At 34.4% G+C, this 19,870-nt stretch overlaps 1 protein-coding gene across 1 annotated transcript; it reads left to right on the plus strand.

Annotated features, from left to right (window-relative positions):
- Positions 1-11,614: 11,614 nt before the first annotated feature.
- Positions 11,615-19,564, plus strand: LOC129755904 (cuticle protein LPCP-23). The gene is made up of 3 exons (XM_055752604.1): positions 11,615-11,790; positions 11,951-12,229; positions 18,978-19,564. Exons 1-3 carry the CDS (start codon positions 11,650-11,652, stop codon positions 19,158-19,160), a joined length of 603 nt encoding a protein of 200 aa, XP_055608579.1. The 5' UTR covers positions 11,615-11,649; the 3' UTR covers positions 19,161-19,564.
- Positions 19,565-19,870: the final 306 nt, after the last annotated feature.

Raw genomic sequence — 19,870 nt, forward strand, 5'->3', positions numbered from 1 at the left:
CAGCAACCTGAACATTACTATATCATAACAGATAGCCTCAGCTCCATCGAAGCTATTCGCTCAATGAAAAAAAAGTACTCTCCGTTCTTTCTCGAGAAGATACGGAAAACACTGAGTGCTTTATCCAGACGCTGCTTCTTGATCACCTTTGTTTGGGTCCCTTCACATTGCTCAATACCGGGCAATGAGAAGGCAGACTCACTCGCAAAGGTGGGTGCGATTGAAGGCGACGTTTATCAGCGTCAAATTGCCTTTGACGAATTTTACTTTTTAGTCCGTAGAAACTCCCTCATCAACTGGCAGCACAAATGGAACGCAGATGAGTTGGGTCGGTGGCTCCACTCAATTATTCCAAAAGTAAGCCTTAAACCGTGGTTCAGGAGATTGAACTTGAGTCGAGATTTTATTAAAACATTTTCTCGTCTCATGTCCAATCACTGCGCCTTGGATGCGTTACTCTATCGTGTAAATCTCGCTAACAGCAATCTCTGTGTTTGTGGTCAGGGTTATCATGACATCGATCATATTGTTTGGTCGTGTGAGGTCCATTCTGTCGCCAGAGCGAATTTAGAAGATTCCCTTCGGGCCCGAGGGAAACAACCTGATGTTCCAGTGAGAGATGTGTTAGCTGCGATGGACCTTGACTATATGTACGAAATTTATCTTTTTCTAAAAGCTATCGATCTTCATCTATAATCCTTTTTCTATTTTTCTTCTCAACAATATTGTAAAGTAGACATAAGAAACCCATGTTAAACAAACAAAAAACAGATTTTGGCTCATTAAAACTGTAAGGTAACGAGCCGTTTCAAATAAATGAATTGCAAAAAAAAAAAAAAAAAAAAGTTTCTCCAATCTGAATTATATCTTATTCTGATTGACAGACTTGAATGGGGTTGAGCTCATTTTCGATGATAAAGATTTTTTTCGGATTGTCCTAAAATAAAATGATTATATCATATTTTGATATACGTGCAACTTTTTATGAAACACGGACATCCAAGTCAACGGCCCAAACCGTGCATTCATGGGTTTCGCTCAACAGATCCACAAAATTGAATCTAATTTTTGGGGAACCAAAATGGAGCATGGTCTTAGCATATAATGTGGTTTATTGACATTCCACTACAAATTTTTCTCGAAGCACTCATATCTTGATAAGTTACAATTTTGATAGGTTTTGTTCTGTCAGATATCAAACTATGGTATCTGAATGAGATATAATCTTGATAGGAGCATATCTAAAATTGATATAATTTAGCTATGATCGCAGAGATTTTTTGATATAATTTGTGATATTTTAACATCCTACGAGTACTGAATAATAACTCATTTAGATAGCAGAAAAATTAGTATCAAAATATCTCATCTTGATATAATTTAGTTTTTCCTTCCTGATCGGGAAGGGGAAAAAAAAGATCCTATACAATTTTTTTAAAAACTCGAGTGCTAATCAAGCAGATGGTAACAAATTGGGAAAAGTATTTCAAGTAAAGAAATATTTTTAAGATGATTTGGTTCCTCTCACGGGTAGGAAAGAGAAGAGAGGTGTCATACGTCCGTTTGGATAAATTCAAGAGCTTATCAATAAATTAAATCAAATTTTACAGAGGAGAGTATTAGGGTACAAGAAATGATTCTAAGGTTAAATACCCTTTTCACCTTCCAGTAGTGGGGGATAAGAGAAGGGAATAAGAGTTCCGCACAATTTTCTGTATAACTTCAGAACTTATTCAACAAATGGAACCAAATTTAAAAGAAAAAGTATTCGAATACGAAAAATGTTTTTTTTTAAAGGAGAGATTCCATACAGCAAAGAGCCAGGAATGGGGGAGTTGGCAAAGTTTCTAAAAATGTTCAAGCTAAAGAAACCATAGTTTACATGAGAGGTTTTTTTAAGATTCAAGACCGTTCCTTCTTCCAGAGAAGAAACGCGAAGAAGGAAAGTAAGTATAGCTCGAAAACTTATCAAGCAAGTTAAGCCATAAGTGAAATTTGATGTTATTTGGTTAAAAAAATGATGTTATAGCACTTTGAGGAACCTCCTACATTGCAAGGAAGAAAATAAAATAAAAACGAGTTCTTCATATAAAATTTAAACCATTATTGAAAAACAATTCCAGATCCAGTTTAAAAAAAATTATTCCAAAGAATCTAATCTTCTTTGTATTCCAATAATAATTTGATACGAAAGCTCTCGTTTTACAATATCGAAAATTTATTTATAATAAAATTATCTTCCCCCATTTTATTGATTTTTAGAAGGTGAAGAAATGAATAATCAAATCGTATTAAAAAAATTCTGTTTATGTTTTTTTAATTCTTGCATAGGTTGAGCAATAATATCATAGAAAAAACAGGTCACCAAATCCCCCTCCCCCTTTATGAGGCGCTTTTTCCTACAACCATTACTAGACATTTGTCTTATCTATTCACCTTTAAAGAAGACAATAAACTATAAGATGCTGAAAAGTCATATCAAAAACGATAAATAGAGATTATTCCATGATTTATTACGGCACATCAGCTCGGTATAACAGACCATTCATTACATTCTGAAAATGATACAAACTTTTCAAAACGGCCAATTTTAATGAAAACTGAACAAAAAGTGCAGATTAATGCACTATTTTTATTAATATGCTTTAATTTTTGCAATTTGTATTCAAAGTGTTCAAACATAGATTCTAGAAACGTTTTTTTTTTTTTAAACTTATTACTATAGAATCCCTTCCATTTTTTATCGTTGTTCTTGAAAATCACCAATAATATTTCACTCTCAAAAGATTTTTCTTATGTATTTATCAACAATATTTTCATATTTTTTCATTCATTCGTTTCTTTCTCTTGACTTGAATGGATAAATCCATAAGGTGCGCAATCTGTCTAACTTTACGGAACACCGCACAAGCTGTCAACGGTTGAACGATCAAAAATTATTTGGTAGACGAATAATGAGCCAAAAACAAGGGACGCGATTGGAAGTTGTAGAAAAAAGGCAACAATTAAAATACCAATTTGAGAGGCTTAACATTGAAAAATAAATTGCGTTCAAAACGAAGAGCCAGTAATTTCCAAAAAACTTTATTGGACACAATGGATGAGTTTTATTTTTCCGCGCCCGATTTTTCGGTGACTTCTTCCAATGTCAAGATCTAGATTGGCGTCGTTGTTAGTAAACAATCGAACAATATGATTTGTTGATTGCTGCCTCGGGTTGTTTTTTCTTTAATCACAGGATTATAAACCCTAATGAAGTTTCATTGAAACTATATGATTTCGAGAGCCATTCACGGGGCAACTAAAATCACTTTAAATTATCTCCCCGTTTATCTTCACTTACAATTTTCACGATCAACGGCGGATTTTCCCATCCACCAAGCCAGTCAGCCAGCCACAAAACAGATGAATGAGGCGAGATCGTGTCTAGCACAGAGAACTAATCCGTTCAATAAAGGTGAGATGAATGAATCAGCAAAATGTTCGGGGACAGAGGGCAAGTGAGTAAGTAAAGTTGGTAGTACTCCGCGGTTGTGTTTGCTGCTATCAGAAGATCACCATCATGTATACACGATACCTCAACTCTAGATCAACAGCGCAGCATCAACATCGCGACGAAAAGCAACATTTCAACCAGCTACAGGCCCTAGTCGATTGAAACGAAGTTCAGACCTGCCTCCGGTTGAGCGTGGAGTCCAATCAATGGGAGGTGGGTGGGGATCCGTTTGGCTGCCAATGATCGTAACCGCTAAGAATGGCTAGAACACGGTGTGAACTTCTTAGATCAACCGTCAGGGTTGCCTGCTTAACATTGGAAAATTTTAAATTTCAATTTGCTGTTATCTTAATTAGGTACATACTTTTTTCACATTTAAAAACAATACAATTTTTAGTGATCAAAGTTATATAAGTGGACTTTTGCTAGAAAAAGAAGCTTTGAAAACGGATTTGATCACGTTGAATCTCATATGAATGAAGCTAATTTTGGAAAATTTCCCAAACAAATAAAAAAAATGGGCAACCCTTTCCCTTACGATAATCGTAGTTGAAGCCCATGTGTCAATACATTATTTGTGATTTAATTTTTCTTGCCTTCCCTTGGTCCAACAACGCGAACGGGTCGCGCGACAACTCCCGAAGAAACGTCGGAACCACTCCACAATTGCCTCCCCTTCATCCCATCCCATGTATCGATGCAGTAGCATTCGTCTACTCTCGTGTCGGCTAACTGACTGCCGTTGACTCAGAATGAATTATTGGCAGCTTTAAAATAAGTGCATGTGCTAAAAGGTGGTGGTTTGGACCAGGGGGAAAGAAAAATAAAATACCGAAAAAACAACAACAAAAAGGATCGACCCAACAACCGCTGGCATGCGGTGCGACTAGCAAAGATTGTAGTATAAGCCGAACATGCTGGGGTTTAGTTGGAGTTAATGGAACGGCTCGATTTTGAAGTATGTTGAATATTGGTCCTGTCTTGCTTCAGAAGTACATACCTTGACGAAGCATCCTTTATACATACTTCGCAGAATCACAATTTGAAATGGAGACATTTTCTTAATACATCTGTGAATTAAGTTTTTTTTTTTAATTGTAATTAAGATGACTCATGAGCACTTTTGTTTTTTCTTATGACTTAATGACTGACTTATTAGCTATTTTGTAGAAAATAACCGACCCGACCAATGATAGAAAGTTGCTTAAAAGCTTAATTAATAGCGTATTCTATTTCGTTTAGTTTGGCACCGGTGCACTACCAGTAGTGCACTTTTTGTTGTCTTCGTGCTCGTTTTCACGATAAGTGATGCACTGGTAGAGCACCATAATGTAGATGGTGGCACACTCTAAAAACTTTCAGTATTATTTGTGCCCTTACCAATAATATCGTGAATTTTGACAGGTCGTGCTTGCCAATGTAAACAAATTGTATAGAAGCGAAAACAAATGAGGTTCTTGGAGCCAAAGTTGTACAAGTGCATTAAAGCTGATTTCGAGAAACAAGAACATGAACGTCGATGTGTTCCAGTAAATTCCATAGATTTTGTTATGAACTTCATTTATGGGAATGATTTTTTAAAATAAATACCAAGCATTTTATTTTTTTTTTTATTTTTGCACTTAAGCCCCTTTTTCTCCAAATACAAGCACTTATACCCCTTTGCCAACAAAAAAAAAAAATTATTCCTTTTTTATAGGAATTCAACCAATTACGTTCCAATTAACGATACCTCTCACGATAAACGAATTACTGTAGTAAACAGAACTGTGCCGGGAGATAGCAAGGCAACCGGTTCGAGAGCTTCTAAGTGGCACAAGTAGTGATCTCAAATATAACGGTTTACCTGATGTGAGGATTCTGCTGATAACAGTAGCTGACCTTAAGGCATAAAATTTTTAAAAACGCCAACCTATTAAGTGTTTTTGAAGATGTGAAACATGCACAAATCTATTCAAATTGAAAACATATTTTATACAGGAATTAACGCCAAGTCTAAAGCTTAGGCCTTTTAGAAATGGGACACTTTCTTTTGCTAATAGCTCGTTTACTAATAATCGGACTTTCAAAATTTTGACAGAATTTTGTTGCCTGTAAAAAGTACTATCCGACCTATTTTTTTCAAATTTTTTTTAATTCACGTGTTTTTAAGATATTTATGATGCAAGAGAAAAAGATAAAATTAAGTTTGCACAGTTTCCTTCAAAATCCATCATTAGATTGCTGTACGTGAGTGGTGGAAAAGTAAGCAAACACGCAACATGTCCACAAAGCTCAAATCAAGCATTGGAGTGAAACACATTATCGGCAAATAAGGTTTTGGGTCATCAGGAAAGTCAAGGCTCATACCTGTTTGTTTATAATTTTGAATAAGCGAAAAACTAAGTGTAGATCGCTGAAATATCCAAAAATAAGTTCTCCGATAAGCTGAAAGTGTTGCCTAGTAATCAGTCATTCAAACCTATTCTCAAACAACAATTTTTTGCTCGTAAGCTGTATAGCCGATACCGAGGCTATGGGAAAGATGAATTCTGATGAACGACGAAACTTATGAAATACCCTATTCAAACCAATTCCAGCGTTTTAATCCTATTGTTTGCTGGTTGTTACGTATAAAATATACTGATTTGCTAAAATTCTGCTCTTGTGGAAAAAACAACAATTTTCAAAACGAAAACTTTGGTTTTTGGTGTTTCTATAAAAACGCATTAAAGTGGCTTAAACATAATCAAGTTTTGGTAATTTCGAAACAGCTGTATCCACTAAATTGTCCTCAGTTTCTTTTAAAAGAAAAGTATTGGACCGAAAAGTAGCAGAAATTAACGAAGAATGATGTAGCCACCTACTACAGATTAGACGAAGTATTAGTTTAAAAAACTGATCAATATCATGGCTGAAAAAAGTGTGCGCCCTCGAATGGGAAGTACCAAGAATAAAGTAGAAAATTTTCTTTCAAAAAATGATAATTTTTTTATAAATTTGTTCATGAATTATCATAAGATTACATTCATTTCCCCCATAGAAAATATTTAGACTAAACGAATGGTTTTTATTGATTTATCCGTGGCGTTTTGATAAAGAAAATGTCCATAAATAAATAACGGGTAGACAAACGATTTAAACAGACGGAGTTTTGTAGAAGTATCTAAATGCTTTGTTGTCAAATATAGTTATTTCAGTGAACCATAAGTTTTGCCACATTGTGTGATTATTTGACGTTCCAAAGAGATATTTTGCTCAAACATAACTCCAAGATTTTCAGCGTGGTCAGTAAATAGACTTTCCTGGCCATCAAAATAAAGTTTTAGGATGGCTGATTTATTGATGAAAAGGGCTTTCGTTTTCTCAGGATTGGTAGGAAGAAAGTTATCTATGGTCCATTTATGAATTTTTCGTTAGGTCATGGTTCATTTTTGCGCCTAGTTGCTGCAATGAGGAAAAACAGTCAGAACATAAGCATATCTTTACATCATCAGCAAAAAGATGAACTGAGTAAAAGTCTAGGACCAAAGGGAGATCATTTAAGAACAAGGAAAATAAAATGGGTCACCAAATGGAACCTTGAGGAACTCCAGAATCAATATCTGAAAGCTCGGAAGAAATGTCATTAAATTTAATTTAATTTAATTTATTTTAATTTAATGTCATGTTCAGAGTATATCATATTAGCCGCACATTTGGAGAAGTTATATTTAAAATTTCTAAAAGTATACGGAATCTAAAACACGAGTGATCTATTTTTTCGCAAACTGTTTAGGTTTAATTTTACACTCCGGAATGCAAAGTTCGAACAATCGATGAAATTTATATCACAAATATTGTAAATTTATATTTTTTGAATGAGATATTACAAGTTCGATCTAAAATTACATTAACAACTAAGTGAAACATAACAGATGCAATGCTTTTTCGCGGCATAAGTGTTTATTTACTTTGACTCGCGATGGTGGTTCTTGTACGATTAGCCAAAAACTGTTGTTCGGAAGTCTCGGCAAAATTCTGTCCGATGATGTATTATGAAGTGGTAGGTATATGAAATGGAATAAAACATTGTATTTTAATGTGAAATTACTGAAATTCTTTTTAAATTATAGAAACGGCCAATTATTGAGAATCGACCATGGGGAATGATATGAAGTTTCCTGCAATTATCATAGTAGTCAGGTATAATCCGAGCAGACTGAAAACACCCAAGCAACCAAAAGTCTCATATCTACTTAAACTCGTGCCTCCAAAGTTCGAATTTCGCTGAACAAAGGTTCCAAAGGGAATTGGTACCGAATTTTCTCGAATGTGAGCATGAAAGTTACAAAAGGTTCCTCAAATAGCCTTCTATGGACTTGCAGTTCCAAAAAGTTCCTCAAAAAGCTTTTTTTTGTGACATGTCAATCGCATCCACACAGTATAAAAGTTTCAAATTAGGTCTCAAATAGCATTCTGTGAACTTCAAGTTCCAAGATGTGAACTTCCATCTCCAAGAAGTTCCCAAATAGCCTTTTGTGACATGTCAATCGCATCATTCAGAATAAAAGTTACAAATTGGGTCTCAAATAGCCATCTATGGACTCGAAGTTCCAAAAAGTTCCTCCAATAGCCTTTTTTGAGACATGTCCGCCATTTCATGAACATGGAATGTGAACGAACATCACAAAAGGGCATATAATAAATAAATCATTTTTTGGAGCTTCGAAATTGTTGAAATGTATAATTTATTTTGAAACTTCAACTCAGAACAACTTAAAGCTAACTCGCAAATGATTGTTTTTGAAAAGAGTAAATATTTTGACTTTATAAAATTTCGTTCAACTGTATTTACTTACCACGAATTTACCACACATAGAAAGTCAGTTGAAGCAATTCATTAATTAAATATCAAGATAAACTCAAGAATTTGCATAATTTTATGCTTAACAATTATAAACATGGAATTCCATTTTTTTATACCCATATTATTTTAACCGATGATTGATTTATATGCCGTTTCGTAATGTTTCTTAGTAATAATCAACAAGCGCATCAAATAATTGTGTAGCAGAACTGGCGTGCGTGCCGGCATGTATCGAACGAAATTAAAAGCAAAGCAATTAAGTAAGATCAACTAGAGGAGGTGATGAGAGGAATAAAGATGGATGCCGAGAAACCAGCAGCACCACATGGGTTGGTGTTGACCAAAGTAAGAGAGGAGAGGAGAATTAATTTTTGTTTTTGCTGATTAAACGTTTACTTGTGGGCTGAAAAAAAGGCCGTTCAAATCTGTAATGGAACTTCAAAGTTTCAATAATAACTTCAATTTTGGGCTGAATAATACGAACTTCAGCACATTTAATATGCTGATAAAGCTGTGTTCGTCCTTTTTAACGAGACTTTTGGTTGCTTGGGCACTAATCCGTAAAAATGCTAACAATAAAGGATTCATCATATACCTACAACATCTCCAGCCTAGCCTGCTCGGGGTAGTCGATGACCGTTTTTTGTTAGGTGTTATTTTGTAAATATATACCACACAAAAATTAAATTCCATGATTATTTTCATTAATCAGAATTGTAACACCGAAAACCATAATTATTACTAATTTTTTTTTAAATTAACGATGAAAAGACTTGAAATTTACATCCCTGTGTATTTTTACACGACAGCTTTCTTCATCGGATTTCGTGCATCGATTACGATCTAAATTTACACGCTCCCAAAATTACATTATTCAAAAAATTACACCGTGATAGAATTTTAGGTCAAAACCGATGTTCCGTTTTCGTGCATCGCTTTCAATCTAAAATTACACGAATTTTTCTTGCTGTGTACCACTGGGCTTCTCTTGAAACGTTATTTCAGTCGAGGATACAACCATCTCTAAAGCCGCCATTAAGCTCAAAAACTCCTTCTCTACGGGCCCCGGTGGGATACCAGCTACCTTCCTGAAGCGTTTTATGCCTTTTTTGCTGACTCCTGACAGGCTTATCTTCCAAGTTTCGCTTGACCAAGCCACCTTCCCCTCACTTTGGAAAGAAGCATACATATCAATTATTACCGTGGAATATCAGCTTTGTGTGCTACAGTAAAACTTTTCGAATTGGTGGTTGTAGATCCCATTTTCCTGTTCTGCAAGCATAACTTCTTCAACGACCAGCATGGATTTATGCCTCAACGCTCAACTACAACTAACTTACTGACCTTTACCTCGTTTGTGCATGAAAGTTTGGCAAAGAAATGTCAAACTGATGCCATCTATACCAATCAGTCTGCCGAACCATGACAGTGCCATCGGAATGCTCGAACGTTTAGGATTTTGTGGATCTCATCTTGGCTGATTCCGCAGTTACCTAACTGAACGTAAATTGACAGTTCGTAAGGGTAACTGTTTTCCCAGGCAGTACTCAGCTGCATTAGGCGTGCCTCAGGGAAGTCATCTAGCACCAATAGTATTCTTGATCTTCTTCAATGACGTGCTGCAACTTCTCGATGGACCAAAACGACGACTTGAAACTGTTCTACTCTATCAATGGCCCCGAAGATGTAAACTTACTGCAGAGCCAATTCAACCTCTTTGCCTCCTGGTGTGATGCCAAATGCCTACCTTTAAACCGTAGTAAATGCGCAGTAAAATCGACAAAGGACTTTAAGGACATCTACTGCCTGAAAAATCTTTACTGTAGTTTTGTTCGATCGATCCCTGAATATGCCTCTGCGGTTTGGTGCCCATATTATCAAAACGGATCTGATCGCATCGAAGCCATGCAACGACGTTTTTTTAGGGTATGCCTTTCGACACTCAAACTGGCAAGACCCCTTTCGACTTCCCAGCTACGAAAACCGCTGCCACCTGATCGACATCGATACGCTGCAAGTCCGCAGGACCGCCACCTCTGCGTCTTTCGTCGCTGATCTGCTTTCATTAAGAGTCGACTCCCCCGCACTCTTGGAAATTCTTCCACTTAGCGTCCGACCTCGAGGTTTGAGGAACCGGGATGTTCAGCTCTTCGTTTCACTGAGACTGAACAACTACGGGGCCAACTCTGCAATAATTGGCGTCATAAAGACTTTCAACCGCTTCGAGAGACGTATTCCAAAGATGAATTCTTTTTGTTCGAAGTTCAGTGTTGATTTGTATTTGTAGTTAGTTTCTTATTTTTAAAATTTCATTTGGATCAATATATGATCTGTTGATTTTTTATATTAATTTAAAATTAAATTTCAAAATTGGAAAGAATCGTAACAATATTCATAATCACCCCATAGACAAGGGGGTTATTATGAACAAGCGGGGTAGTTATGTATGAACAAGAGTTTTATGCCCACAAGCTGCAACTTAAAAGTAAGAAGAAAAAAATCTTAAAATGAAGAAGGAAACCAGTCATTCATTTTTGTTTACTTCCTAGAATTTGAACATTAAAATGCTACTTATTCGAGCTGATAGTTTAAAAAACAGAGTAATTTTATTTATAATTACCACACGTAGCCCTACTGCTTTAATCTGTCGATATTTATTACGCTGCGCTGGTTTTAGTGGATTTTAGTTGGTCCAGATAACAAAAATGAGACAGAGTATTCCTGATTCCTCAGTACATATTCGTAATTGTAGAAAACTTGCAGCCGGTCTAGTGCAGAACCTTTGACGGCATGCTGTCGGATGCTACTCCCCTGGGGGCATTATATGCTGTATAGTAGCAGCTTCTATACTCACTAGCAACCTATAAAGTGGGTACCTATCAGCTGTTTGGGGCTGCGCCTCCGATTTAGCGCTTCGCCTTTGCAGTGTTGTGCGTGAGTATTGGTGGCTTAAATTAAACCACTATAGTAAGCCCATTCTCGATTCGTGCCGGGGGGGTTCTGCTGATTCAGATTACCCTTCCGACTTTCCGACTGCGAGGTAGGTATTATTTCGGGCGAGAGGTGGTTATTCGGTCGGTCGGTCCGTCGGGCAGTTAGTTTGTTCTCGATCGGTTGCATTCGGTTCTTAGTAAGCTCGTCCGTTGGCTGATAGGAGGTATACAATTGGCTTATAGGCAGGCACTATTCGTGGGATTCCTTGCTTCGTTTGTGTGAGTGCTTCTCGTTCGGACCTCTCAGGGGTGTCACCTCCGGTTTTCGCGAACTGTCGTCGTGTCGAACCCACCTGGCCGGAGATCGGAAGGCTGTATTTACTCTGTAGTGTATGGTTCAGAATTTTCCAACTATAAATAGTCAGGATCAAACCTCCGAAAAGCATTCCAGTTGTGATACCTCAAAGTGTAACAGCAGTTTTTTCTTCTCAAGAAAACAAAAACAAACCTCCTACATCAAAATGTACAAGTTCGTAAGTTGAAGTTCCAGTTGTTTGTGGTGTTCTTTAGAAGAAAAAAAAATCTTAAAGTGTTCTAAGACCCCAAGAACTTTTCAAAAAATGAAATGAAAATGTTTAAGTGCCAGAAGTGATTAATAGTGAATTGTTATTTTTTTCTGGTGACCATCCACAGTTGGCTCTTCCCCTGTTCTTCGCCGCCGTCTCGGCCGGATACATCGGATCTCCCTACGCCTACGGTGGAGCTTATGCTCATGGAGCCTACGCCCATGGTGCCTATGGTGGAGCTTATGCTCATGCCCCACTGGCCGCTGCCTACCACGCCCCCCTTGCCTACCATGCCCCAATTGCCCCAGTCGTGAAGACCGTTGCCCACGCCCCGCTGGCCTATGCTCATGCTCCAGTCGTTAAGGCCGTCGCCCCAGTTGCCACCTCGTACGCCAACACCTACAAGGTATGTAGTCCAGAGTTGTTTGGATGCAAATGTGTGATATCAATAATCAAGAATTTAACGAAGTGATTAGAAAATTTCTTCAAATTTTGAACTTATTTTCAAGCTAAATTTAAAACATCTTAAATTTAGTTTAGCAAACTCTGGAGTTCATTTGAACCAAAGTTTCATCAAATGTTTTCATCAATTAAATACTTTCTATAAAATATAATGAAATTGATGATATCTTAAATAGATGCCTAATGATACTGAAAACTCTTTCTAAGCACATAAAAAATGGTTTTAAAATCAAATTTACGTTTTTTCGGCTTTTGAGATTGGAGCAATTTCGAAGAATTTTTTTTTCAAAAGCAAACGTGTCAAAATAGTTTAATTTCAAGATTATCTTCTGCCTAAAAAAAACTGTTCAGACCTTCATTCACAAATTAATTAAGTTATCCGTACAACTAATTTCACCAGTTTTGAACTCTTAAATCTATGTTCAAATCGATTTTTTTCAATTTTGTGAATTTTTTTTATAAATATCGATGAAAGCATCATCGGACTATTAAATAAAAATACAATGCATATAAAAAATTTTAACATATGCAATTATGCCTGCACAAAAAATAATAAAAATATTGGCTCAGCTCTGATGTAAGTTTTTTCAACTTTAAAAATATTTTTTTTTCCAGAATTTTAAATAATTTTAAAAGAAATCTTAAAATGCATTGTAAAAGTCATTTCAAATCCAGAATTCTTGTTTCAAAATTTTTACTCGATCGTTTAACTTTGAAAAAAAAACCTTCAAATGTAAATAAATACTCGATTTGCCAATTTGTAATAGCTTCATAACTAAACTTTCAACATTTGTAAACAGCTTTTATTAAACTATTTAATTGACTTAAAAAAATGTCCTGTTAACTCATGTTAACTGTTAGCTCATGAAAAATTTTCAACCTATTTGAATTTGATATTCGCACACTAAATTTCATTCCAGAAAAGACCCAAACTTTTGCAAATCGAGCTCCAATGTCCCTTTTTCTGAAGCATAGAAAATGTTGGCAAAATGTATACATTAAATGTTTTAAATATAGCTGATATAAGCAGTGGAAATGTAATTTTATATTCTTTTATCTCTGAAATCTGTACGGTTTTATTTGTCTTTAATGCTACCGATTTTGGTTCTAGATTCAATTTCAGGTTTAATTCTATGAATGAAAAAATATTCAGGTTATTGTTTTAAGAAAAATATAAATTAATCTGAAATAAGATATAAGCGAAATTTAATCAAAACTTTAGTACGAATTTGAATTCAGGTATCTGATTGGATAAGATTTCATCCAAAATTAAAAATATTTTGACTCCATATTTTTAAGAAAAAAGTAAAGCTTTGAATATTGATGAAAGTGTTTAAATTTTATTTTAAATTATTGAAAAATGGAAAACATTTTGATAATCAATAACCTATTTTGTTTGGTTTCAAAATTTAACGGATTGTTTCCATTACTTGGGTAAATATTTTAAATTCAATTATCTGTATCTAAAATTTTGAGCTCCAAAAACATACACTTCAATACATTAAAGTTAAATCTTATTTACAGAATGGTTTTTAAACAATTTGAATTCTTTGATATGAACTCCAAAACTAAAAATCAAAAATTTAATGACAATTTCCGAATTGTCTACATTTTGAGATGATAAATCTCGGATATTTTTTTAAAAATAATTTGAACGGGTTTTGGTTCGAAATTTTGTCACAGACTACAGAATTTCGCAGATTCCTTAGATTTTTTATTTTTTTACATAATTTTAAAGTTTAATTTAATACATAACTGTAATTTTTCAAACGATATGTAAAAATCACACTATTTGTTTATATTTGACACAAGCTGACCTGGTGTGCTTTGCAATACCTTCCGAATAATATTTGTTCTTTGTAAGAAAATCTGATTTTCAATTTACTTTTCGTTTCAGATTAAAAATCTGAATGTTTGGCTTTGTTTCTTAAATTTCTTGCATTATTTACTACCTTTTTGTTAGAATTCTCAGTATAGATAAGAGTTATTAAATTTTATTAAATGTCTTTGATATTTAATTCTAATAATTTAGAAATGAATTATTTTTGTTGTGGGAATTCAAGAATTGAACTTCAACATTTGGTATTGCTAAAGGTCTGATTTTTCAAGTATTTCTCTAAATATCTACTACAATTTTAAGAATACTTGAAAACTCTTCACATTTTTTTCAATTTTTTCATTCCTGGTATTGCATATTCTATGGCTTTGGCCATAGAAATGTCTTTTTTTTTTGTTTATTTCCAAACAGTCTCCCGTCCTTTAAAAAATTAAATAGGGATTGTTGAAAGTGAGAGGAGTTTTTTCAATTGAATCATCTCATTATCAAATCTGACTTGTATACCAAACTTAGTGAAGTTACTTAAAAATTGTACAAGTAAATTATATGTTAGAACACAGAAAAATATTTCATCAAAACGTATCTATCAATACAAACCACGACTAGCTTGGTGCAATTCACTTGAATTTTATTCGATTTATAGAAAATCTTACGTTGATTTTGTATGGGAGCATCCGCAAAAGTTGGTAGAGAATTTAAACTTGGTAAATCATCTAATTACATCAGGACTTGTATGTGTAACAAATTTGATCAGAACTACATGAAATTTGCTTTTTTTTTTATCATATATTACATCAAATTTGTGTAGGATTCCCCTTCCCCTTTTCTTTAAAAGAAGTGATCTTACAGTACAATTAATTGTTAAATTATATCATGACTTGTCAATCAATGTGAGAAATCATTTCATTATGTAAAATTAGTTTAATAACAAGTTTAATGCAAATCTCTTATAAATTTTGAATATTGTTATAATTCACGGTATTTTTATATGGGAGCCGAGACCAATTCTTTTTTGAAAATTCAATCAATTATCTTATTACGTTCAAACTTTTATGTGCAACGGTCTCTTAAAAATAATGCGAGTTTTGTTATATTTTTGTTCATTTTGTATGGAAGCCCTCCTTCGAAAAAACGGACAACGCTTCATAATCTTTTAAATCATCTCAAAACTTTTAAACTTGGACGTGTACCAAATTTGATCCAAATAGTATAAAAATTGTTCGAGTTCTGTAACATTTTATATTGATTTTATATGAGACTCCCCCCCCCCTTTTAAAAATGGGGAGGAGATTGCATATAACACATCATCTGAATATGTCTAAACATGTAAAACAATTAAACAAATCATATCATGGTGTTAAATTTATTTTGAAGAAAATTGGAAACAATATCTAAAAAAATGATATGAGTAGCGTCATTTAATACGATAAATTTGTAAGGAAAAGTTATGAATTAGCGAATCTCACAAACCATTCATTTGATCATAAATCTTTCTGGGAAAGAAAATGAAGGTTATCTAATCATACGATACCTTCATGAAAAAATGAGATAAATATTGTTTTACGTTGTTTGTAAGAAATGTTCCTGTTTTACCCTTGATGTCCCTTTTCAGTAAACGCACACTTTTTCATTCATTGTATCGATCAGTTTTTTCCCTCCAATACCACGTCTGATCAATAATTTAGGTGACTGCTCCCTTTTTCTTTAATTTCCACTCTTTTATTAATCAATATTCCCATTTTGAAAAAAAACAGGGGACAATCTGGTTGGTGGATTTAAATCCACCTACTTCTAAATTAACTGGATTTGTTTATTTTTGTGCCACTGAAACACGGATGTTAGTTGAGCTGACAAAGTCTGACCAAATTATTAAGGAATCGTTAAAAAAAATCAAATAAATGTAAAATCGATTAGTTGAGACCTTAGAAAGTAAAGTAAACAAACGAGAAAACTGTTTTAAAACTTTCGAAGTCAGTGAAAATAAGACTATAACCACAATAACTCTGGCTTTTTCACCACATTTATAACTTTTTTCATCACAATAGACATAGAACTTTTTTTGTAAAACATCAGTTTTGTTACTTTCTTATTTGATCAATGAATGATTTTGAAGGAAACTGTGCACAATTCGTTTAATGTTCTTCTCTTGTATCGTCAAAATGCGTTCGGAAATGCGAAAATTTTTAATTCTGAAAAAACAAATAGACAGAATTGTACTTTTCATAGTCACGCTTTCACAATTTTTTATTTCCAATTACAAGGAACGTAGCTACAACAAAAATAAAGTGTCCCATTTCTAAAAGAACTAAGCTTTATGCATTAGCTCAGATTCTTGGTTCCCGAATGTATTTATTCTAGTTTACAAATCAAATCAAATTGATGTATTGCTTTTGAATCATGATCTGTAATGCAGTGAGCTTAGTTCAAGACTAGAGCACAGAGAACAGACGTACATGTTCGAACAGAAAATCTTCAAAAAAGAGTGTAAAATTTCAAATGCTGACATCCAAAAAATACGTTTAAAATTGACTTGAAACAGTGCCATCTATTGCGCTGTTCAAAAGTTAGTTTCGAAAAGGTGTAATCGTATATGAACTCATTAATATAATTAAACTAATGCTGCTCTAAAATAGACGGGTTCAATTTACTGCTGTATAAATGCTATAAGACTTATTTCTGACTGGACAGAATTTCACTTCCTTTGTTTCATACGGTTTTTGTTTATTGACTTTTTCTGTGAGTGAAACCATTTTTTTAATTTACGTAACGTTTCGGGTTACTTTTCTTCCCCCATCATCAGATGTCACTCAGAGTAACCCGAAACGTTACGTAAATTTAAAAATAAAAAAAAAGTTGTTTCACTCACCGAAAAAGAGTCAATAAGTAAAAACCGTATAAAAAGTACCGATAATAAACTTTTATTCATTCCTTTATTCTTGCTCTACTTACGCAGTCGAAATAACTAACAGTTTTACAACCAGTTTGTACTTCTTGAATGGTTATCGTCAGAGGACGAATCGGCTATATCCAGTCAAATAGGAACATTATTGACGATTAGTCTTATCCACTAGAACTGGTTCTAGACATCTCAAAGTGGGTTAATTTTTAGGTATCACTTTTGCATCACATTGTCCAAAATTTAGCACTTCTTGCTTGAAGAAAATAGTGAATAACTTTTAAGATATAAATATTTCCATTATGCAACCAGACAAAAGTATTACTTTAACAGCCATTTTCTTGAAACATGCCAAATAGTTCATACAACCTGTTCAAAACTTACCAAAATTTGATTTTTTTTTTCTCGATTTGTTTTTGACAGTTCTCTTTGGTATGTTTGGAGACAACTGCTGGTTCAGCCAAAAAACAAAAATTGGTTCTAATCGATCGTTGAAAAATTTACACAAATTTCGTGGGCTAGCTTGTACGTCTGTTCTCTGTGACTAGAGTTCATAATATTTCTGAATTTTACTAATTTTACGGTACTAAGAAAAGTGGTGCTTATCGATTGTTGTGTGAACTTTATTTCGAAGCACTGCAAGAGAACTTCTAGATATGAATATACTACGAATTTGAAACTCAAGATTTTTCATAAAACACAGATAATGCTTAACATCTAAATTTATGTAGGCAACAACGCTTTATGTGTCTATGAAAAATGCATCCAAAATTTGCAACGCATTAAATTTTTGATGTTTCCTATTAGAAAATAAACATCATTTGTAGCACTTTTTAGTCAATAGTGAAATTTGATCACCGGGAAACATTGTAAAGTGCTTAAAAAATCAAAAAAAAAAGTTACGATACAGTTAATAAATATCGAAACTATCCGAAGTAACATTTAAAATTTTATACCAGGCTACTAGACCAAGTTTTGTTTTTATAAGAGACTTAAAGAGTTCTACAAAACAATCGTGTTACTTGGGCTATTCTCTACACTTGAAAGCCAATTTGGCAAACTTTATTAATTTACCGCTTTTAATTAATTTCAAATTTCCAAAAACAATTTCTTTCCAAAATTTTCCATATTTTTTTTTGCGATTAAATGGAAACCTTTGCTTCAAAAGTGTCGGCTTTACCTAAAAGTTTAACCTAATCTTAAAAGCTAGACTCATAAGGTTTAGTTTTTTTTGTTCCTTTTTATGATTATTTTGTTGATGAATTTGTTAAAAAAAAATATTTATATAATTATTTTTTATGAGCCTGCCTGTATGAGAAAAATTATACTCAATACCAATATCGTTAAGGAATAAAAAAATGAAACAAATACGAGTATTGGAAGTTGCATTAAGCTCAAATTTTATTGGCTTATTCGTTTTAAAGCTGTCCAACGTATAGGATATTTTAATTCTTTATGCCCCTAATTGATTTCACAACCTTTTAGCCTCTCTAGAATATAAGCTTAAGGGATGCAAAAAGGGCAACATTTGTATTGGACAAAACCATATAACTGTTATTGATGTTTTACAGCTTCAAAATGGAAACCAAATAATGGAGCCAAATATGAAATTTAGTTCCATATGAAAAATTAAAGTGTTGTTGACTTCCAGTTATTCCAGTAATTTTCCAGTCAACGATCATGATTTACAATTCTCACTACATTAAGCGTTTTAAATGTTAAAGAGTGCAACGAATAAAAAACCCTTGAAAAAATTAACAAGGTTCCACTGTTTACAGCACCTACTTAAGAACTACTATACGTTCCATAAAAAAAAACTTGCAAATAATGATATGATAGTTTTGTTATACACCTTTTTTGCATATGTAGCTTGCCGTCGTTATTGCCTATGATGTTTGCCTGGACACATTTCTTATTTCCAACAGTTGTTCTAATGATCCCTTCCTTTCTTCGTTCCAGGTCTCCGTGAAGGCTCCAGTCGCCTACGCCGCCCCAGTTGCCTACGCTGCCCACGCCCCAATTGTGGCCCATGCCCCAGCTGTCGTTGCCGCCCCAGCCTATGCCGCCAGCTACCATGCTGCCCCAGCTTACCACGCCCCTCTGGCCTACGGTCACGGATACGGACACGGATACCTGCACTAAGTCCAACCCATCCTAGTTCCATCCCCCTTAAACCCTACGTTCCATACTCAGCATCACAAAACAAAACAACCCAACCCTCAGAACTAGCAATGGCGGCGGCCTTCCAGAACGAGCACCCACTCACACAGACACAAACTCAATCTCAATCTCGAATGGGGGATCCACCGCCCCCAAACTAAGAATAGCCACGTGTCTGTGTGTTCTGTGCCCAGGGCATGCCCAACAGCATCCATCCATCTCCAGAAGAGAACAAAATGAGTCTAATTGTGTACATATGATGTATAGTTTTTGTATTTATTTGTGTTAAAAAAAACTCAAAAAAAAAAGTTACAAAACAGCCATGGATGATTTATCGTTTTTTCCGAGTCAGAAGAAAAAGAATAAATTCATTCTATGCAAATGAACCCGTTTGTTGTCGTTGGCGTTAGACCATTTTTTTTTCAATCCGAACTCTTCGAAAACCCACAAAAAGTTTAGCAAACATCCGTTGTGTGTGATCATAGTTGCGATATGCAAATCGGATCTCCCACCCCCATCAACAAACCTGGACTGACTGACTGACTGGCTGGAGGGAGATTTAATTCAATACCAAGTTACCTTAACAAAGGTCAGTTGCAATGTTTCAAGATTCTAATTATGCAAACCGACAGTTGCGCAAGTTTCTCACCAAACACCATCAACTTCATACCAGGTTGTTAATCAGCTGATGC

Source organism: Uranotaenia lowii, chromosome 3 (assembly GCF_029784155.1).
Source record: "Uranotaenia lowii strain MFRU-FL chromosome 3, ASM2978415v1, whole genome shotgun sequence".
Taxonomy (NCBI): Eukaryota; Metazoa; Arthropoda; class Insecta; order Diptera; family Culicidae; genus Uranotaenia; species Uranotaenia lowii.

What these genes read in the sequence shown, in the direction of transcription:
- LOC129755904 (XM_055752604.1), top strand. Translation starts at nt 11,650, where the DNA reads ATGGTTCAGAATTTTCCAACTATAAATAGTCAGGATCAAACCTCCGAA. An exon ending in ACATCAAAATGTACAAGTTC is followed by an intron (nt 11,791 to 11,950) that starts GTAAGTTGAAGT and finishes GACCATCCACAG; the next exon opens with TTGGCTCTTCCCCTGTTCTT. An exon ending in CGTACGCCAACACCTACAAG is followed by an intron (nt 12,230 to 18,977) that starts GTATGTAGTCCA and finishes TCTTCGTTCCAG; the next exon opens with GTCTCCGTGAAGGCTCCAGT.